Genomic DNA, 23,305 nt, shown 5'->3' with positions numbered 1-23,305 from the left:
TTCACACATATAAATACATTTAAAATGTCTAAGTTGTGCATAGCACGTTGTAATTCAAAAAATGTCTTTTGCACGCGGTTGTTTATTAAATATTATTTCTCAATTTTTAAACACTTAAGAGGTGCATAGTGCCAGTTATAAAAAAAGTCTCTCGCATGCGCATAATAATGTGATTCAATTAGTTGTCAAATAAATTTTTTTTTTAACAAACTATGTTATCTACACTAAAGGGGAGAGAGGTGGGCTTAGCCTTACAATGAGCTAACAATAATGTGATTCAATCAATTGTTTATTAAATATTATTTTCTCTATTCTGAATGTAAATTCTAACCAATTTTATTATGTGAATTCAGCTATTTTATTTGGTTTATGAAGGGTTTCTTCTAGCATAATCTAAAATTATTCATTTACTTCAAATATTTGACTTTCCTTTTGTCAATTTACGCATATAAATACATTTAAAGCGTGTAAGTCGTACGTAGCATGTCATGATTCAAAATATGTCTTCTGCAAGCGTATGAGCGCGTGTATTAAGGCTAGTGTGTGTGTATGCAAATAGATATATGGATGAGAATTTGCCACATAGAAGGTCTATAACTTAGTAGATGCTGGAATGCATGTATTGTGCCACAACTACAACTATCTCCACGTCCACGTCATATATGGTGTTTTGTAAGGGAAAAGGATCATCACCGAATCATTTTCTTGAGGATCCAAAGGGATCTCGTAATTATGTCTGTTCATCGTACATCATGTGATCAGAAATTATTTAAAATTTAAAATTAAATATAAATATTACATAACAAAAACTGATCACACGATGTACGATGAACATACATGAGTACGGGATTCCTCAAATCCTCAGGAAAAGGATCCCGGATCCTTTTCCTTTTGTAAGCACTCTACTTGTCCAAAATGTTGCCACCTCTACCCAATCGGTTTAACGTTAACACCTTCTGTTTGCATGAACTTATAATCATGGGCGAAGCTACATAAGGGCGAGGAGGGGCGGCCGCCCCTCCTCTCGCCGGAAATCAAGCCCAGGAGTGGTGGTTCTGATCCCGTCGAAAGTGATGAAATTCCGTCTGGTGCTCTGCCTTTCTAGGTTTCCCTTCTACTGCGTAGCGCAGGCTGTGCGCGAGCTGTCTATTTTTTTCAAAATACCCAAGGCCAAAGAAAGGAGGAAGGGGGACCTGTAATTTGCAGTTTCTGAAATGGAGTTCAGGTTCCAATGAAGAAAACGAGGGAGGAAGAAGAGACTCTCTCTCTCCCATCCCATCCCACGTGTCCTTGTAAAATTCACCCAATTTTAACTATTCAATTTGCACCACCTAACTTGATATTTACATGTACTTTTTTTGTATTTGTTTTTTAGTTATTGTCTAATTAGTTTGCCCACATAGTTTTCAAACTACGTATTTGCCAATCTTATTTATGTTAAAATTAACTATAAATTCATACTAGCTTCAAAAATATTTTGTTGTATTATGAACTCGTAATGCTTTGAATTTTTATGTCTTATATCAAATTCAACAAATAACAAAAAAAATTGTCAATATTTTTATATATTATGTGTTTTTTAATCAATATTTTTAGATATTATCACTATATAATAAATAAACACTTATTTATATGTACAACCTAGTTCATCTAGATCCTCACCTAAGCGTTGGGTCACGTCCACCGCTCATCCAACACTTACGTCTTAGAACTTTACTCGTTAAATAGTTATGTAATGACATGATACAACAAGAAAGGATGCTTAAATCCTCCTCCACATAATAATGTATTTCAAATACTCTTTCGAATATTTCGAATATTTTGGTCAGTGCAAATTCTCCTACGAATATTCTGGGTAGTTCACATAATCTTCTTGCCAACCCAAGACTTGGACCTTGAATGGATGTCCACATTTTTTAGGACCTTAAACCTTTTAAATGTCGCCCCTCTCTTCAACAATTCCTGGCTTCGCCACTACTTATAATGATACAAGTGTGTAAGTACTCAATAAAAAATCAGTTCATTAAACACTATAAAACGAGAGTACTAATACGAAGTTGTACGTACACGTCGAACAAGGGACTTTTAAGAGTTAATGTTATAGTACATGTTCCCACTTCGAAGAAACTAATGTTTACCTAAATTTTGGAACAAGTGAAATCGGTCCATTTCACATAGCACATATATATTGTACTATTATTTTAATTAAAAACGTGACACTGTTAGACTGTTAGTCAACACAAAATGTGTCTTCCATGCAAGCTGTAAAATATTGTAATCTTTCAAATATATATATATAAGACGTTATGGGGAAAACGGTGAGGAAGTACTTGTTCTTGTTCTGAGGTGGTAGCTTTACAGTGAGGATAGCTGTGTCTTAGCGGGAGCCAGCTGGCAATTGTACGGCGGCGCATACGCAGCTACCGCCGCTGTTTCCTCCTTTCAGAACGCAGCTGCCAACGAGTATGGCACTGCCAACTTACCCACGCCCACACACACACAAAACCCGAGCTTTTTTTTTTATTTTTTATTTTTATAAATTTGTTGTTTTAAAATAAATAAATATTTGATTGGAAAGAGGGGCCAAAACCCTTCCATACACAACTTTTGTTCCGGTTTTACCCTTTTTGTTTTTCTTATGGTATATGGATCCTTCTCCAACCCTCATCATTACACAAGAACTTAGATATTTTTTTTTGGTCGAAAAAACAAGAACTTAGTTGGTATACTATTAGGTGTTACTAGAGTGGCATTTGGGCGATTCCTTTCGAGTTTCGAGAAGTGATTTTCAAACACTTGTTTTTTCTCCATCAGACACAAGGTCGACTTTTGCATCCAAAATTAATTTTGGAATACTTGTGTATATTTCAAACTGTTGGTTGAATAAGAGTAAAAATTATTTCTTTATCAAAATATTTATTCATTGTGAATTATGGTTGAGTTGTTGTTAATTAGTTTTTTGTTATCGGTTTTATGAGTATATCAAATAGTAATTCTTGTTGTTCCATTTTGTTACATATTAATGACAACAAAGAAATAATTAATCATATTTGTCAAATTCGATGGTACATGTAATGGAATATTCAAAAAAAAAAAAATCATTAGGAAGATAATTAATATAGACTAAGAACATTTGTTGGTTGGAAGTATCAAGCCAAAATCAAACAAATTATTATCCCACGAGCAAAAATCATGCCAAATTTTACCCCACACCACCCATTAGCAAAAAATCTTGAAGTGAGGGTTAGCTTAACAATAAGTTAGTAATAATGTGATTCAAATTCGTTTTTGACGAAGTTTAAACTTAACACCTCTCAGTTATAATTGAAGATGAATATCACAAATTGTTATACTAAGTGGCTGAATTTCCTTTTTAACCTCCGCATAATCTTCCAGGTTTAACAAATTGCCGCAGCCGCAGACAATCGGCGTCGAAATGATTCTCAAGGGCCGTTTTGTCATTTCGAGACTACATACAAGTATCCACCGATTCGCATTCGACAGCACTGGCCTCGAATCGCAAGTCGCAACGCCTCTCTCTCTCTCTCCACCTCTCCCTCTCTGTAGCGCCTTTTCTCGAGGGGCTCATCCGCACCACTTTTCTGAACATTCTCGCCGGAAAACCCACCGGAGATTAAAGGCCATCCTCCGTCGATAAACTCAAACTGTTGTAACCATCCGAACCCCTACTTTCAACCGTTGGGGGGGGGATTGGGAGTGATAGGGGGGGAGAGCTCTCACAAAAGCACAATCCAAAGCCATACGCCACATAAGCCGGTCCGCGTTCATGGTGATATGGTGTCGTTTCACTGGAAGGCCGACGAGACGATGCCGTTTGGCGGTGCGATTTTGAATTGGGACAGGGGGCGTGTATAAGTCAGGGGTATGGGGAAGGTGGCGGTCGGATTGGCGGTTGGGGTGGCGGTGGCGGCGTGTGCGGTAGCGACGGTGGTGGTGGGTCGGAGGATAAGGTGCAGAAGGAAGTGGAGCAGAGTGGTTGGTGTTTTGAAGGACCTCGAGCATAGCTGTGAAACCACAGTGGGGAGGTTGAGGCAGGTGGTGGACGCCATGGCGGTGGAGATGCACGCCGGTTTGGCCTCTGACGGTGGTTCCAAGCTCAAAATGCTGCTCACTTTTGTGGATAAACTACCCAATGGGTAATAGTCTTGAATGCTCCACTTGATTTATCTTCAATGGGGATTTTCGCTTTATCTGTTTAATCAACTGGGTTTTTGGGTTGTTGGTGATTTGAGATGGTAATGTTGTGATTTGATGAAAATTTAGGTGGTTATGTTCCTGGGGCTTTTTCTGATTGGAGTGTAATGGGTTTATCATTTATGTTTGGTTGCGTTTGTTTGATTATTTGGGGCAAGAAAGTAGCTTTATTTTAATGTTTTGGTTTTGGTATTTAGGGATGTATTTGTTTGAAGCTTACGTGGTTTTATGATTTGTTGTTTTGTTACAATTCTTTTACTGTCATTCTTCTTGTTCAACTTATCTTGTGGTACTGTAGTTTCGTTCCCCCACTTTTGTATGCATTTCGTATTGCTATCTGATGTGTGTCGTCGAATAGTTCTACCCTCGTTTAAATTTCTTAGCCAAGGTGCTATTTTGGAATTGTTGGATGTTGGTCTTCATTCTGCCTTTCTTCTAGATTTAACCGCTATTCAAGTTCTTCAATTGGGAGGTTGTATATTATTCAATTTTCATTCTTTTCTAAACTATTCTAGTCTTCCATGGTGTTTTGACATTCGACACTGATTTAATCAGTACTGTGCTGGGCATAAGTCTGTTAATTGAAAATTTAGCAATATGAGTAGAGTGAAAGTCTTTCGGAGTGTGGTGTTAATATTCAATGTATTGTTTATCTACATGTATTTGACCTTTTATTTTGTATTAACTCAAAATCTATTCCGCAGTACTTTCACATTCAGTTATGTTATGTTTGGATGAGGGACTTTAAATTTCATTTAACCTTAGACTCAATTGTTAAATATGCACTACAAGAACACTACCATGAACTACTCAACCGCTACAAAACACTGCAAATGCAGTACAAAGACACTAAACAAGGGACTTTCAAATGTCATTTCAAAGTTCCCTCTAATTTTTTGCATCTAGCCATTTTTGGGTTTCTTTCTCTAACTTTTGTAGTGCATCCTAACAAAATTATCCTAAGTTGCACGGAACTCTAAAGTCCCTCATTGACACTATCAAAGTTTGCAACTAGGACTTGATTGCGCCATTTATCTGTAAATACTTTTGGCCATAAGCTTAGACGTAAATATGGTTGATAAGTCATTATTTATCTAGAAATGTGGACCATTATCGGCTTTTAGGTTCATATCAATTATCCATCCAGTTTGGCAATGATTGATGCAATGTCTAGTTGCAGAATAAGAAGACAGAATAAGAAGACCCCACTACCTCTGAATCTATAATTTGAAAAAGTGTTCCAATATCTTATTTTTGTAATGGTTATGGTACGTGTACAATAACAGTGTGGAGTTTTCTACTTTGTATTAGCATGCTTTAGCATCACTGCAAATGGTTATTTAAGAAAGCTCACCTGTGCTGTGTAATTCTGGAAACATGCATTTCATTGTTTGGCGAGAAGCATTAGATTTACATTTGAAGAGTAAGTTGAAAGTCTTGTGTGATTAGTGCGATGGCTGTATTTTGGGTGGTGTGAATAACCAAATAGAAGAAATTTTGAAAAAAATATGGTGGGGTGGGTGTGGAGCTTTTGTTAGATACAGTTTGATTTTGGACTTCTTTATAGGCTTTGGTTTCGTTTGAGTTTCAAGATGTAAGATTCCTCTTTGATTATGCAAATTGGCAAGATGTTTTCATTTAAGATTTTGTTTAGCTTAGATCTGATGGAGGTTGCCTTTAAGCTTGTTGACAATGCTAAAAGTTTCTGTATGGGTGGACAGTTTGTTGGTTTATGTATGTGCATATTCTTTTAGTTCTTTATAAGTATTGTTTTTTGTAAAAAAGAAAATGAGACTGATTAGTTTTACTTTTTTTTATCTTTTGGGTCAGGACTGAGAAGGGAACTTATTATGCACTAGATCTTGGCGGTACTAACTTTAGGGTCTTGCGGGTTAAGCTTGGAGGTACGAGGTCCTCTACCTTGGAACATGATGTGTATCGACAAGCCATTCCTCAAGATTTGATGACTGGGACAAGTGAGGTGACTGAATTTGTACATTCAGATCTCTATAACTGTTTAGCACATACTTGAAAACTTTCAACGTTTTGCTGTCATGAAAGCTGATGTGTTTCAATTTCCTGCAGGATCTATTTGATTTTATTGCTTCATCATTGAAGGAGTTTGTTGAAAGAGAGAGAGATGTTTCTAAGCTTTCACTGGACAGAAGAAGGGAGCTTGGATTTACGTTCTCTTTTCCTGTGAAACAAATTTCTGTTTCATCAGGCACTTTATTAAAATGGACAAAAGGGTTTGCGATTGAAGACATGGTTAGTTGCATGGTGTCCAGTATATTGTACTTCAAGGAAACTCAACTATTATAGGGAACTTTGTGAAGGCAAGAGCATAGTTGCTTAAAAAAACATTTCTTATTGCTGATGCATAATAAGTCCTACATGGAGCAGTATTTTAATCAGTTCGAGGGTCAGTTTTTAGGTTGAGTTTTGATTTGTGCATGACCTGACCTCAGAAAGCCGATTTGACATGGTCCAAAGCCAAATACCAAAAAGAGAAAAAGAAAAAAAAGAAAGAATAATCATCTTGATATTTTTCCGTTGTATTAACTAAGATAAGTAGTAAAGAAGATTTGATGATTCTGGAATTTTCTTAATAAGTTCTTTAGTAAATTATGCTTGGAAGAGCTCCCGCTTCTCACCTGAAATATGATTTAAAATGTTTTGTCAGGTTGGAAGAGAGATTGCGGGATGCTTGGAGAAAGCAATGACCAGGAAGGGTCTGAATATGAGGGTGGCAGCACTTGTAAGAATGCAGTTTTTCATCTTTAAATAATATTGCTAATTTCATTTTGCATATTCTATTAGATTAAATTTGTGCTAACATGGGGTTTATCTTTAAGAGGGAAAATATTCTGGAAATTTTTTAGTTTATTTAGAATGTGGAACGTTCGGAATGGGCAAATTCTCAACTACATGTGCCATAGTCCCTAAATCACATAGGGAGCTAGCTGACCATTGCAATAAATGTGCCATAGTCCCTAAATCACATAGGGAGCTAGCTGACCATTGCAATAAATTAACGCATAGGAAAAGCAATAAACTGAACAAAAACTATTGAGTGGTTTATCAAATGAAAAGTTCTTTGCATTGTAACTTTTTTCTGTAAAAAAAAAATCCTTGTTTTTTTATCAATTATGTAACTTTTGTGGGGATGTGCCCCAGTAAATAATTTGTGTGATTGTGATTACTGCTTTGGTTGTAAAATCTGTGAACATAGTTCTTTTCCTTAACCAGGTCAATGACAGTGTGGGAACATTATCACTTGGACATTATCACGATACAGACACTGTTGCTGCAGTAATAATTGGAACCGGTACTAATGCCTGTTATTTGGAAAGGATAGATGCTATAATTAAGTCTCAAGGGCTCCTTACAGCATCTGGAAGCATGGTATCCATTTTCTTGTATCCCTTCAGATATACATGCATATGTTTATATTTTATTCTTTTTACCTTGATGAGATGGTGCCTTCTTCATTACCGTCTGTTCACATGAAGTCATTGTTTAGAAATAATATTTAATTGTTTTTCATTAGGTTGTCAACATGGAATGGGGAAATTTTTGGTCTTCTCATTTACCAAGAACTGTATATGATATTGAATTAGATGCTGATAGCCCTAATCCAAATGATCAGGTAAGATTCATTTATGTACTTGTTTTATTGGTTGATTGTGTAGTTGTTGAACCAAATATGATGTTCTAGAATCACATTTTGTCAAAAAACTTTTCAGGGTTTTGAAAAATTGATATCGGGAATGTACCTGGGCGATGTTGTGAGAAGAGTGATTGTCAGAATGTCACAGGAGTCGGATATTTTTGAGCCTATATCTTCCAAGTTATCTATGCCTTTCATTTTGAGGTATTCCTTCCCTGCCATTTGCTGATAACAGTTTCGTTTTATTGGCTGAATTGCATACTGCCATTAGAAAAAAATAGTTAAAATTGTCACCTCCCATTTTGTTTTCTGTGGTTGCAATCAGTTTGTTAACAGCATTTTGATTGTGGTGATTGTTGGGCAAGTTTCGGTAATGTTATCATGCGTTGAAAACTCGGTGAAAATACCATGCAATATCAATTAATGTAAATTTTTCAAGTTCTCAAAAGCAGTTAAAATTGTACTTAATGTTAAGATCGGGATGATCTCTTTTTCCCTTGATGCTGTCCTACTATCATTCTGCCACTATAAGTAACGTAACCCAAGCAATTATATATGGATAAACTGCAAATATTTTGGTAGGTGTTTTCTTTGCATAATTTTGTGATAATCGGAGATGCACCTTATTTGTTTGCTTCTAGTTCACAATTATAATAGTTTTTGGTTACTGTCATTTTACTTAATACATCAATCTTCTTCATCAGGGGTAGGGTGGTGGATTGGCAGTAGGTTCTCTCTTCTTTTTTTTTTTTTTTTTTTTTCCTCCTTTGTCAGTATTCTTTTCATCAGTGATGAGAAATTAGAGTTTCTGTTGCAAGGATGTTAATCTATCATTTATTTCGTGTAACAAAATCCCTGTTGGTAATTACTGTCGATCTCATCTGTTTTCGCTATGTAAATTCCAGGACACCATTGATTGCTGCAATGCATGAGGATGACACTCCTGACTTGGAGGAAGTAGGAAGCATTTTAAGAGATAACCTGGAGGTAGACAAGACACAGTTTCTCATTGATTCTTGGTCCATCGAGGTTTTCTAGTTTCTAATAGTATGTTTTGTGATCTGGCCATTTCAGATTCCTGATGTCCCTCTAAAAGTCCGAAAGCTCATAGTCAAGGTGTGTGACGTTGTGACTCGCAGGGCTGCTCGATTGGCAGCTGCTGGTATTGTAGGGATCTTGAAGAAAATTGGTCGCGATGGGAGTGGTGGAATCACCGGTGGAAGAAGTAGAAGTGATCACAGAATGAGAAGAACGGTTGTGGCGATGGAGGGGGGTTTGTATACAGGCTACACAATGTTTAGAGAGTACTTACATGAAGCATTGACGGAAATATTAGGCGAAGATATTGCCCAGCATGTCGTACTCAAGGTTACTGAAGACGGATCAGCCATGGGAGCAGCCCTCCTGGCTGCTGCATATTCATCCTACCCTTTGGATAGCGTACAGTTGCAATGATTATGTATATATAATTTATATATATTCATATAGCCTCTGTAAATGTAGAATTCTTTTTCCATAGTTGATATCTGTTTGTATAGAAGAAATGTTTGTCCATATTTTCTTTATTTATTTTTTCTATATGTTTATGCTTGAAATGGAAATGGAAATTGTTGTAGTTCTTGCGAAGCCTAGAAATGGCAGGACCAAGGGAAGTGATCCTTGATTTTGTTTGTGAACAAATTCTATGCAAAGTTTAATTGAAAAACGACTTGTTTGGATATACATTAATTTGTGTGGTGGTTTAGGTATGAAGTTAGTGTGCATAGTAGCACATTCTTACGGACAACTTTCTCACATTTATACTTAATTACATGTTTAATTGAATTCGGCAACATACATACAAGAACCATGATTCAATTAACAAATATTCGAGGACAATATCCATAACATTATTCAGAATTAAAACAAATACCAAACTTGAATCAGGAAACATAGGAAATTGCTCACAAAGTAAACCAAAATTAACCAAGGGGTTCGGCCAACATGGTCATTACATGTCAAAAATTAGCTAGCAAAATTAGTCTCACATATTGAATACGGAAATGATACTCCTCAACAATATAATAGGGGTACAGACAAGTGCAACATTTATGATCACTTTCATCAACCCGGAAGTAGATTCTATAGTGTTGAAGTTCGGGAATACTGTTCCTTATTCTTAAAGTTTTTGAGCCTTAGGCTATTTCCAACTGGGCTAGCCAAAGGGCTATAAGCCAAAATATGGCCATTTTTGACACAAAACCCATCTCCAATTGAGGGTTGGGCCAAACAAATTTGGGACCTACATGGTCAAAATCCAGCCATATGGCCAGTGGACAGAGCATCCTTAGCCAGCTAGTCAGCCCGAAAAGCTAGGCCTAGTTGTTAGCAATCCACATTCTAGCTGACGCCAGCTAGATGTTGGATTTGATTTTTTTTTTTAAGATGAAATTTAAAAAAAAAATTTTAAAAAGTCTAATTTTTTCCTATAAATATCTATAAACCATTTCTACACTATTTCTCACATCATTTTCACCATTCCATACTATCTTACCTCATTTTATTTCAATTCTTCACATTCTTTAAACTCCTATCCGAAAAATTAATTTTTTGTTTATCTTTTTTGAAGCGAAAGAAACATAGCATTCCGAAAAATTATTAAGATTACAGAAAGTTACGAAATATGGAGAGTTACTAATTTATAAATATGGTACTTTAATTCAATTAACCAATAAAGTTAAAGAATAAACTTAAAAATAATAAATTATTGAGGGGACTAAAAAATAGCCTCCTTCGGTTAGAGATTGTATATAAATATAGTTTGACATTGTTCATTAAAAAATAATTTATTATAAGACTATAATCTAGACGGGAGTTCAACATAGCTCATTTCGATTGAAGATGGCCTTAGATGCCAAAAAATCATTCTTCTGGCCATGATGCCACTCCTTAGCAAGCCTTGATTCTACCACTATTTGCGGACTGGGGTTTCGTACCCATGACGAGGCCACATTCGAAATTTAAAGTAGGCTTCGTGAAGCACTTTTGCTTCAGGCAAAGTGAGCGACTCCAAGCTAGTAGGGGCGTGCCTGAATGGATATCATCAGCGGAACTATTGTGCTTTTTATTGAGCCACATGGCAGTAATTAGATCGGAGGACTTTGTAAACTTATGTTCTCTACATCGCTGCTTCAAGAGTAAGGTACAAGTATGGAATGACGAGAAAAATCTTCTTCATTCAAAATTGTACCCATTAATGGACGTAAATGTTTCAATGATGTTGCTTCTTGCAATAGTTCATTTTTCATGATCGAAAGTTCTATGGAGCAAGTCAAAGTGTCAAGTAATTCTCTTTAGCAAGGTACATCCATTTGTAATACTTCAGGCATAAGTCTTCAAATGAAGATTATGACGTCATTCATCTCTTTCACGCCATTGTTGGCTTCAATGGATTTTTTTTTCAGCTTTTTCATAGTCAAGTGGAGCTTCACATCTTGTACCACATAAAGTAGTTTCTGCAAGAAACTCCAAATTAGTGAAATCAAACTTGTTACGGTTTGACAATTTGCTGAATTAAGGAAACAATATTGTGGTTGATGCTATGGGAAATAAAGCATCCATGAGCATCAAAGTTAGAACACTTGGGGTTCTAAGACATGGTTTGTTTTAGTAGATTAATTATGGATAACTTCAAGTCTGTACATGAGTAGTGAGTTTTAGGAAACATTAGGTTTCTAACGCACTTTATTCGAAACTTCAGGTTCGAGTTAAAAGTGTGAACTTCGGGTTTATAACACCTGCAAACAAACGCATATATACAAGACAAAATATATAAAACAATTGAAAACAAATGTAATAAGATGGGTAGCTTCGGGTATGAAAGTACAGGGAAGGGCCCTAAAACATGGACAAGGATTGTCTGCCCTCCTAGTTGTGGTGCCCTTCCATGCCCTCCTATTTTGTGCGGTCACGGTTAAGCCACGTCAATATTTTATATTTTTATTATTTTTTGTCTTATTATCTTATTAAAAAATTAATATAAAATATTGACGTGGCTTAACCGTGACCGCACAAAATAAGAGGGCATGGAAGAGCACCACAACTAGGAGGGCAGACAATCCAAGTCCCTAAAACATGTGGAGCTTGAGACCCAAAAGAAAATAAATTATTATTTAATCGGTTAGGCTACAAACCAGCAAGTGGAAAAAGTAAGTCACGACTCACGACGCAAAACTATAGGTTGAAGTAGGATGAAAGCCCCTCTGATGCCTGCTGGGCAGCATAGGAGTTGGTGGGTTGACAGAAGCCAGGCCCAAACTAATTTGGGCTATTAATGAAAAAGTGGGAACTAAATTCCTAACAATACCGTTCATAAGGGCCAAAGTAAACAGGCCCATAAGAAAAAACAAATTTCGGTTTTTGACTGCGGGAGTGGCTCGATGGCTCGGCGGTGCAGCTCACATGACAACTGGCCGTTAAATTTCGGTTTTTGTCAATTTTGTCATAATTTTGTCGAAATGAATTATATTGGAAGGTTCATTACTACAATTAAGTTAAACTTAAGGGATCATTGTTCCAAATGAGTTAAAGTTGAGGGGTCAATGATAATGAGTTTTTAGTTGAGGGATCATAGTTCCATGTTTTGATGAGTTGAGGGGCCAATAATAGTTAAAGTTAAAGGACCATTGCTACAATTTACTCTACATAAAATCAGTTCACTACAATCATAAGAGTAGTAATATAATATAATTGCGAACAATGATTGAGTTACAACATATAATTTGGTAACGAAAAATTAGGGTTCATGCTCCATGGTGAATGTTTCATACAATTGGGTTGAAAAAATCGAAATTTAGACCTTGTTTTAGAAGAACCTGAATTGCGATGATAAATATTGTGAACAGGTTTGTAGTATAATATCCTTTAGTTTTTTAGCGCAGGGTCAAGAGCGTGCTGATAATTAGGGGTGGGTTTGGTACGGTTACCGTACCAAAACCCTGTATCAATTACCGTACCAAACTTTCGGTTTGGTAAAATCTATTACCATTACCGTACCAAACTTTCGGTATACCGAAGTTCGGTATTGCCAAAAGTTAGGTTGGCATGGTATGACAATGGTAATTGCCATTTTGTTTTGGGACAAAATATGTTTTTGTTTTTTTAACCCAATTCAAAGGCAAAACTTTTTTTTTTGTACCTTTATCTCATACATTATAGATTAAATTCATCTATTATTCATCATTCACAATTCACACACATAATAATTCAAATGAAGCATCAAGATTCATCATGAAAATTAAGCTTACAATCCAAATAAAAGTTACGAACCAAAACAAATAGAAGTTAACAATCCAAATAGAAATTAAAGTTTCAAACCAAATGAAAATTGGAAGTAAACTTCAAAAAGGAGAATTCATTGATCAGTTATTCAAGCTTGAGATGTCGAAGCTTTTGGAGGAGGCATTGAACTTGTAGAAGATTGAGTTTGTGTCAAGCTTACATTACAAACAAAGAAAACATATTAATTAGTAGCAAGAAGAATTAAAGTTGAAAACCATTTAATAACAAATTTACTAAAAAAATTAAAGCATATCTTTTTTGTTTTCTCTTCTTCTATTTCCTTGTAAAATTGAAGTATATCTTCCGTTGGTCCTTGTAGAAGTTTACTTCACCTGCCCTAAGTCAACCACTAGTACACAATAGTGCCTCAATTATTTTAGGAGTCAAGGATACCCTAAAAGGGTTCACAACCCTCCTCCCTAGACTAAATGCATTTTCACTAGCAACAGTAGAAGTGGGGGTTACAAAGATATTTTGGCTATTTGTGAAAGAATTAGGAACTCTTTTGTGTTTGATTTCCACAATTTTAAGAGATCAAAGTCACCAACAACAATGCTAATATAAGTAGGGTTTTATTTTCAAATTATTGGAATATTATAAATATGTGTTATATAATTATGTATTATATAAATTATAAATTACAAATTATATTGCATTTTCGGTATGGTACGGTAATACCGTGGTAATGGTATCCATTACCAATACCGTACCATGAAATTTCGGTACGGTACAATACCATACCATTACCGATTGGTACAAAAAATTTGGCACAAAATCGGTATGGCACGGTTGGCAATTCGGTTGGCACGGCAATTTGGCAAAAAAATCCACCCCTACTGATAATGTGTCGTGACCTATTTTACTGAAGGGGGAGAGAGTGCAACAAAGAGAGATGAAAAAGGGCTTAAGGAATTCTGTGTGTCATATTCCTCATGCATGCCTTGTGTTTTTATTTATTTATAGTAAACAAGATAATTCTTTGCCTTGCAAGTTTTATAATCATAAAGAGATAAGATCTTCCAGTATCATAAATACAACCAACTAGCGATTTATACAATCACACATGTGCTATAATTAATATTACAACAAATGCATAATTTAATTGAAAAATGACTTGTTTGGACGAGATACCTTAAAAGAGTTTTAAGGATTCTAGAATCAATTGTTAAAAAATGCTCTATAGCCACTCAGTACTACAATTTGGGGATATTCATTTTTACTTATAAGTGAGATTTTAGATAGAAATTTTGTAGATGGTAAACTCAATACCAAATTAGGTTGTCTATTGTGTGGCTTAGCTGAACTCCCCCCTCCTTTTAGTGTAAAATATATTATTGCACTCAAAACATAAAAAAAGTGCTAAATAACAATTACTGAAGAATTACTCAAAACGCTAGTAAAGTTGTGCACTTGTTACACCTTTTACAAGAAGACGTTCGGAGGAAGCATGGCGTAGAACCCAAGTCGGCTCTATTTCGCAAGTCACAATTACACTCTCCACCACTACTACCAACGCTGCTGCTCGAACGATCCACTCCATCACCACTTGATAGGAGCATATTTATGCGCCTTAGTTTAGCTTGTTCTTGTGCATTTATAGTGTTTTTCCTTAGTAAAGTAGTCTTTTAAGCTAGTTTCTTGTGTTCTCAGGTTTTAAAGGCATATTACATAAAAAGAAGCAATTTGGAGCCTTTTGGAGCAAAATGGAGCTTGGATTGGATATCACATATTTGGAGCCAAGGGTTTGGACGAAAATGAAGATTTGAAGATGATGATTCCTACTTGAGCAAGGATTCCTAGTTGAAGTAGGAAAGAGCCAAATTGAAGATGAAATCCTAGTCCAAGAAGGTGTCCTAATCAATCAAGGATTCCTAGTTGAAGATGGATTCCTAGACGAATGAAGTTTCCTACTCAAACAAGGTTTCCTACTTGAAGTGGGAAAGTGAACCCTAATTGGCCTTGATTTTCAGCAACAAAGAAGTATTCCAAGTTGAAGAAGGAGAAGGTTTCCAAGAAGAAAGAGGAGTCCCAAACACTTTAGGACACCTTATCCTTGTCTTAGAAGTATGCCGTGCATTTTCCCTTGTTTTGGAGGGTTTCTAGAAACCCTATCCTTCCTTGCCGTGCATAACCTTATCTAGAACCTATTTCCTTGCCTTGCAAGGCTTTCTAGAAGCCTTATCTTACCTTATCTAAACCTGCCGCACCTAGGAAGTCTTTTCCCCTTTTAAATCTGATTTTTAAGCCTCTTTCCTTGTGGATTTGGGTTATTCAAGTCCATATCTGATTTACCTAGGGTTTTTAAGTGCCTATAAATACTCATAAACCCCCTTGGCCGAATTCACCACCTCTCACATTCATAATTCACTCCACAAATTCAGAAATTCGCCCAAACCTCTCCACACCTTTGCCGCAACCACCAAACACCCTTCTCCCTAGTTTTTAAGTTCTTGCCGCACCATCCCCTTCCCCTAAACACTACTACATCCTTCCATAACCATTCATCCATACACCTAAGGCCCTAAACCTGTCCCTAAACCCTTTGCCGCACCAAGGAGGAGGAGAAGGAAGCTTGGAAGTTCATGCAATTCAAGTTCGCGTCGCTGGAATTTCTAGGTGTTTCTTTTCCTTTGATTTCAATGTTTAAATTCAATTCTCTTTGTTTTGTGTGTATGAGGAACTAAACTCCCCTTTGGCTAGGGGGGGATTCGAAATACATGTTTATGCTTGCGATATGATTTGATTACTTCTAATTGCGTTTCATAAGTTGTGAATTCAATTTACTTATCTATGAGAATTACATTGATTTGTGTGTGTTGGTTGAGAGTGCACGCTTAATTATCATGCATAAATTGAATGCTAGGATATGAGGAAATTTCACCTAATCGTTATGGACTTATATTCACAAGTAGTAAAGGTTGATGATCTCAATCGCGTTAAGTAAATTCTTGGCATAAGTTTCATGCAATCATAGTAACAAGTGCTTCGTCAATGCTTATGGTTTTCATAGAACTTAATGATTCTTGCTTGTATCTCTATTATGCAATCATGTAGGGGACTTGTGGGGAATGCTTTGGGTTGTCGTATGCAATCATCCAATTCAATAACGTTAGGAAAATTGAAGGTTAATTTAAGCGGACCTAATTAACTTGGGGCGTTGAGAATTCATGGGTTATTGAAAAGCAATTGGAAATCGTTTTGAATGCAAGTATAACATGTGTGGAGATGAACCCCTTAACTAGCTTTCCATCCATTCATTTAAACCAAATTCGTTTTAAAATCTGTTTTGATTTACAAGTTTATATTTTGTTTTCAATTTCGTAAAAACCAAATCCCCCTTTGTTTTCAAGTGTCAAATTAGTTAGAAAGTGTGTTAGTTTGTGTTTTTAAGTGTTTTGAGTCAAGTTAAAACCTATTTTCGTCAAAATCTTGTTTAGAGTTCAAAACTGCCCAGAAAGTGGTTTTAAGGCAGTTTTGAGTGTTTTTGTGTTATTTTGAGTCTTTTGGTTTGTTTTGGTGTTTTAAGTTATAGTTTTACATTCTTTGAGTCTAGTTAGTGTTTTAAACTTGTTTTTACGTTTTTGAGTCAATTTCAAGTGATTTTGCAATCCCTCCTAATCCCCGGCCTAGAACGATCCTACTTACGTATTTTGCTACAATTGATAAAAAGAGGGTTTAATTTGTGTGCTTATATATTTCGCATCAAATTTTTTGGCGCCGTTGCCGGGGATTAGCAAATCCCTTGGATTGTTATTTTCGTTTTTTTTATTAGATCAGATTCTTATGTTATTTTGTTTCTTGTTTTAGGTACTTGTTTATGACTCGGAGTTCTAATCCGGTTCACGAACATATTTTAGACTTTGACGACGATTTTGAGCGTGAGTTGAGACGAAAGAGGAAGAACCCGGAACCTAGTGAATCAAGTGCAAGTTCCGAGTCCGTTTCTGAATTTGAAGAGGAAGTGGAAGACATGGCAGCGGACAACCGAACGATCAAGGAGCTTTTCGCTTCTGGATTGGATAATGCCGCACCTCTATGTATCCAATACCCTAGGGCGGCTCCGGACAAAACTGCCGAGTTCGAATTGAAGTCAAGCTTGTTACATCACATTCCGAAGTACCATGGGCTGTCTATGGAAGATCCGAACAAGCACTGGAAGGAGTTTGAAGTCGTTTGCTCAAGCATGACTCCGGTGAACGTGGATGAGAGCATCTTGAAGATGAAGGCTTTTCCCTTTTCTCTCCTAGAGAAGGCGAAGGATTGGTTGTACGAATTGGCTCCCGGAACTGTCACATCATGGGAGAGCATGAAACGAGCTTTCTTAGAGAAGTTTTTCCCAACTTCTCGAGTCATCCTCCTACGCAAAAGGATAAGTGGCATTCAACAAGATGAAGGTGAATCCTTTCCTACTTATTATGAACGTTTTAAATCTCTTGTTGCTTCATTTCCACAGCATCAAATGAAGGAGGAACTACTTCTACAATACTTCTACGAGGGACTTCTACCAATTGAACGTCAAATGCTAGATGCCTCAGCGGGAGGAGCATTGGTGGACAAGACCCCTACGGCGGCAAAGATGTTGATTGCTAATCGAGCGTTGAACGCTCAACAATACGAAGGTGTTGGACAAAGGAGCATGCCACGGCAACATCAAGTCAATGAGGTAAGTGCCATAACCGAACTTCAAAATCAAATGGCTAACCTTACTACGTTGCTTTCTCAGGTGGTGGAAGGTCCAAAAGTCAAAACCGTAGCTTCTTGTGGCGTATGCTCCATGCAAAACCACCATACGGACAAGTGCCCACAATTAATCGAGAATGGAGGGTGGGAGACACTCAATGCCGTGGGATATGGCAACCAATACCAATCACGTGGTGATCCGTTTTCCAATACTTACAATCCCGGTTGGAGTGATCATCCGAATTTCAAATGGCGAGACTCCCAACAAGGCCAACAACAAAGTGGATTTAGGCAACAACCCCGGGGTTTCTATCAAAAGCCATTGGCACCACCACAAGCCCAAGCACAACCTGCCCAAAGCAATGCAGGTAATTCAAGTGATAATGATAAGATTTTTCAATTACTTACTACTTTGACGCAGGAAGTCCAAACTCAAAACAAAGAGAGGCAAATCCAAGACAAGAGGGTGGACAACTTGGAGAAGCAAGTGGGACAAATTGCCGAGTTCATGGGGCAATTTCGTGAGCAAGGAAGGTTGCCTAGCTCAACGGTGGTCAATCCGAAGGTGGATTCGAATCTGCAAAAGCTATGCATTTACGAAGTGGAAAGCAAGTCGGATCTGACCTCAAACCATCCAAGTCACGTTCTAACGAGGAGGAAGAGTTGAGAATTGAAGAGGAGGAGCAAAGGCCACTCACGGCCAAGGTGGAACCAACATTGCCGCAACCACCCAAGCCATCCAATTCGGCCAATAAGGGTAAGGAAGGTACAATTCAAGTTAATTCTAATGTTATTCCTCCGGATGTACCATTTCCTAGCAGATTTTTGCAAGCCAAGAATGAAGAAGAGGAAAAAGACGTTCTTGAGACGTTTAGAAAGGTGCATGTCAATATCCCTCTCCTCGATGCTATAAAGCAAATCCCGAAGTATGCCAAGTTTTTGAAGAAGCTTTGTACAACAAGGAAACGGATTCGGGAGAAAGAGGTGGTACACGTAAGTGAGAATGTATCTGCAGTGTTGCAAAGAAAGTTACCACCTAAATGCAAAGATCCAGGTAGTTTCACTATCCCTTGTGTTATTGGCAATACGAGGTTTGATCATGCTATGTTAGATTTAGGTGCATCTATAAATGTCATGCCATATTCTGTTTATGCATCTATGAATCTAGGAAAGCTTAAAAATGATGGAGTTATTATTCAATTAGCCGATCGATCTAATGCATATCCCAAAGGAGTGTTGGAAGATGTGTTGGTGCAGGTAGACCACTTGATTTTTCCTGCAGATTTCTATGTGCTTGATATGGAGGACTCAACCCACTCTCCACCATCACCACTCTTACTTGGACGACCATTCATGAAAACTGCTCAAACCAAGATTGACGTGGCCAAGGGAGCAGTAACTATGGCCTTTGGTGGCGATATGATTAACTTTAATATTTCTGAATCGGTTGAGAATACTAATGATGTTCGTTCTTGTTGTGCTATTAACGTAATTGAAAATATAGGGCAGGAATGTTCAACACTAGTCAAGAAGAATGTACCACAACCCACCATCGAGGAAGGAATTGGAGTGAACAACAAAGAGTGCACGGCCCCAACCTTGAAATCACCAAATCTGGCCGAGTGCACCCCTTGTGCATCTGTCCATAGTGCTACCACTTCTTTACCGTACAAAGGTAAGCCACCTATTCCAATTTCGATTCCCATTTCAACTAATAGGTTGCTACCTTGTATGGTGCAGGTACCTAATCGAAGTCAACATGGTGGGATAGTTCGTGTTGATTTAGAGAAGCAAAACACGACAATAAGAAAGGATCATTATCCCATCCCATTCAAGGACCCAAAGAATGAAGTATTTCGTAGGACAGGTAGTGGAAAAACCCCTCCATGCCGTGGGGTACCATAAACCTTCAATGGAGCATCGTCCGGCTGCAAGACGTTAAAGAAAGCGCTACTTGGGAGGCAACCCATGCATTCGACAAAGGAAGACCTAGAGAGCACTCCAATTCCAGATTTGCGTTCCTAAACCCTTCTCTTTGTTGTTATTTCGTTTCTGCCATGTTAGATTGTTTAGTTGCTGTTTTCTTTGTTTGTTGGTTATTTGTGTTAGTTTATGCTTGAAACATTGAGGACAATGTTTGATTTAAGTGTGGGGGGGGGTAACCAAAGTGTTTTGATACAAATTCGTAGGGTTTTATCACCCATAATTTCAAATGTTGTTCCTTGCTGTTTTTAGGTGTTTTTAGACTGTTTTGGTGTGTTTTAGTGTATTTTGACATAAAAATTCGAAAATCCCATAAAAATTTGAAAAAATGTTTTGAAAAACCCAAAAAGAGTCATTTTAAAGTTGTTTTGTGTGTTTGTTTGTGTCTTAGGGTACCTTCCAACACAATGATGAGGATTCGGTTTTTAATTGCATGACTGTTAAAGAGAGTTGTAAACCTGGATGAAAGTTTGATTTACTCTTTGGTTTATGCTTGGTTGTGGTTATAACTTATGAATTCACATGTAATCATAAAGAAAAATTAGTTTTTGTAACATGCTTGAAGGAAGGAACTCAAACAAACGCTACAACCTTGTGAGACTTGAGCCTAAATGTTTATTTGGAGAGTTAAAATCTGTGCATTCTTCTAAAGTCGTTGCATGATCTCATTATTCTTTGCTTGGTTACTACTTAGAAGGCGTTTCATCATTTAGTTCCAAACACTAGAACTCATGCCAATGTCATTCAAAACATGTTATTGAATTGCATAACACATATTCAAGATGAAGTTGTTTAGTAGTTACCACCATAGCCAAAAAGCCTTCATTCCATGCATTTGTTTTTGTAGGTTTAACCCCGTTGAGCCTTGTTTAGCCTATGTTGTTTGTTAACCCACATTATCCTTACCTAGCCTAGATTAGGACCATCCATACCTTTGTTCTTGAAGCATAGTAATGAATGACTCAAAATGAATTCCTTTTGGTCATTATTGGCAGAAAACAAGTGTGGGGGAAGTGAGTTTTGTTGTGGGTGTGCCAAAGTCTTGAATGAGGAATGAAAAAGAAAAAAAAAAATGAAATTCGTGGAAAAAGAAAAAGAAAAAGAAAAAAATGTGAAAAGTATGAAAAAAGAGTTGAAAAGATGTGAAAAAGAGTTCTAAAGTGTTGATTGTTGAAGAAAGGGTCCAAAAAGTTGAATTCGGCCCTAATTGTTGTTGAATCTTCCATTTGTGTTTAAAAGTTAATTTCTGCATGCTAATGGGAATTCTGAGTACGATTTCATTGTTTTGCTTACTATTGCTTTAAGAACGTTTGTTTTCCCTATCCTTTCGTTGTTAGCCAACTCCCCTAGCCCCGTTACAACCCTTGACTTTAATCTTGAGTGTTGTGTGTTTCAATTTGTGGAGTTTGAGTTTGGTATGTGCATATGGTGTCACTGGTTCTCGTATCTAAGTAGTAGCAATCCATTCATGGGATCATATCTAAACATGTCATTTACTCCGGAAAATGCTTTTCTTGTTATACATATATGTGAGCATTCGTTTTCATATTTACATCAATCTTCTCACATATAACTAGTGTAGGGTGTGTAGTTAGAAAATCTGAGTGAAAATAGAGTGCATATCTAGTAAGGAATTGAGCAAATTCTCTAAGGCATGTTACTACATTCAAAATCATGTTTTAATTGGTTAAATGTGAACTAGTACTTGGTGACTATGATTAAGTATATGCTTAAGTGTGAAGATGACTAAAATCTGTGGGAATGATGATTTTTAATATGTCATGTGCATTGGAAATCCCTGAGGCGATTGTTGGAAGGTTTAGGTTGTGTTTTACTCGTTTTGCTTCGTTTGTTTACTTTGTTTCGTTTTGTTTTGCTCGAGGACTAGCAAAAGCTAAGTGTGGGGGAATTTGATAGGAGCATATTTATGCGCCTTAGTTTAGCTTGTTCTTGTGCATTTATAGTGTTTTTCCTTAGTAAAGTAGTCTTTTAAGCTAGTTTCTTGTGTTCTCAGGTTTTAAAGGCATATTACATAAAAAGAAGCAATTTGGAGCCTTTTGGAGCAAAATGGAGCTTGGATTGGATATCACATATTTGGAGCCAAGGGTTTGGACGAAAATGAAGATTTGAAGATGATGATTCCTACTTGAGCAAGGATTCCTAGTTGAAGTAGGAAAGAGCCAAATTGAAGATGAAATCCTAGTCCAAGAAGGTGTCCTAATCAATCAAGGATTCCTAGTTGAAGATGGATTCCTAGACGAATGAAGTTTCCTACTCAAACAAGGTTTCCTACTTGAAGTGGGAAAGTGAACCCTAATTGGCCTTGATTTTCAGCAACAAAGAAGTATTCCAAGTTGAAGAAGGAGAAGGTTTCCAAGAAGAAAGAGGAGTCCCAAACACTTTAGGACACCTTATCCTTGTCTTAGAAGTATGCCGTGCATTTTCCCTTGTTTTGGAGGGTTTCTAGAAACCCTATCCTTCCTTGCCGTGCATAACCTTATCTAGAACCTATTTCCTTGCCTTGCAAGGCTTTCTAGAAGCCTTATCTTACCTTATCTAAACCTGCCGCACCTAGGAAGTCTTTTCCCCTTTTAAATCTGATTTTTAAGCCTCTTTCCTTGTGGATTTGGGTTATTCAAGTCCATATCTGATTTACCTAGGGTTTTTAAGTGCCTATAAATACTCATAAACCCCTTTGGCCGAATTCACCACCTCTCACATTCATAATTCACTCCACAAATTCAGAAATTCGCCCAAACCTCTCCACACCTTTGCCGCAACCACCAAACACCCTTCTCCCTAGTTTTTAAGTTCTTGCCGCACCATCCCCTTCCCCTAAACACTACTACATCCTTCCATAACCATTCATCCATACACCTAAGGCCCTAAACCTGTCCCTAGACCCTTTGCCGCACCAAGGAGGAGGAGAAGGAAGCTTGGAAGTTCATGCAATTCAAGTTCGCGTCGCTGGAATTTCTAGGTGTTTCTTTTCCTTTGATTTCAATGTTTAAATTCAATTCTCTTTGTTTTGTGTGTATGAGGAACTAAACTCCCCCTTGGCTAGGGGGGGATTCGAAATATATGTTTATACTTGCGATATGATTTGATTACTTCTAATTGCGTTTCATAAGTTGTGAATTCAATTTACTTATCTATGAGAATTACATTGATTTGTGTGTGTTGGTTGAGAGTGCACGCTTAAGTATCATGCATAAATTGAATGCTAGGATAAAAGGAAATTTCACCTAATCGTTATGGACTTATATTCACAAGTAGTAAAGGTTGATGATCTCAATCGCGTTAAGTAAATTCTTGGCATAAGTTTCATGCAATCATAGTAACAAGTGCTTCGTCAATGCTTATGGTTTTCATAGAACTTAATGATTCTTGCTTGTATCTCTATTATGCAATCATGTAGGGGACTTGTGGGGAATGCTT

General features: G+C 37.1%; 1 protein-coding gene across 1 annotated transcript; it reads left to right on the top strand.

Annotated features, from left to right (window-relative positions):
* The first annotated feature begins 3,403 nt into the window (after positions 1-3,403).
* Positions 3,404-9,607, top strand: LOC103448288 (hexokinase-3-like). Its single transcript, XM_008387537.4, has 9 exons — positions 3,404-4,157; positions 6,046-6,196; positions 6,301-6,483; positions 6,899-6,973; positions 7,465-7,620; positions 7,766-7,864; positions 7,962-8,089; positions 8,791-8,872; positions 8,960-9,607. The coding sequence occupies exons 1-9, from the start codon at positions 3,886-3,888 to the stop codon at positions 9,338-9,340; spliced, it is 1,527 nt and encodes a 508-aa protein (XP_008385759.2). The 5' UTR covers positions 3,404-3,885; the 3' UTR covers positions 9,341-9,607.
* Positions 9,608-23,305: the final 13,698 nt, after the last annotated feature.

Source organism: Malus domestica, chromosome 11, assembly GCF_042453785.1.
Source record: "Malus domestica chromosome 11, GDT2T_hap1".
In the NCBI taxonomy this organism is placed as follows: domain Eukaryota; kingdom Viridiplantae; phylum Streptophyta; class Magnoliopsida; order Rosales; family Rosaceae; genus Malus; species Malus domestica.
This window is presented reverse-complemented; position numbering and strand designations above follow the sequence as displayed.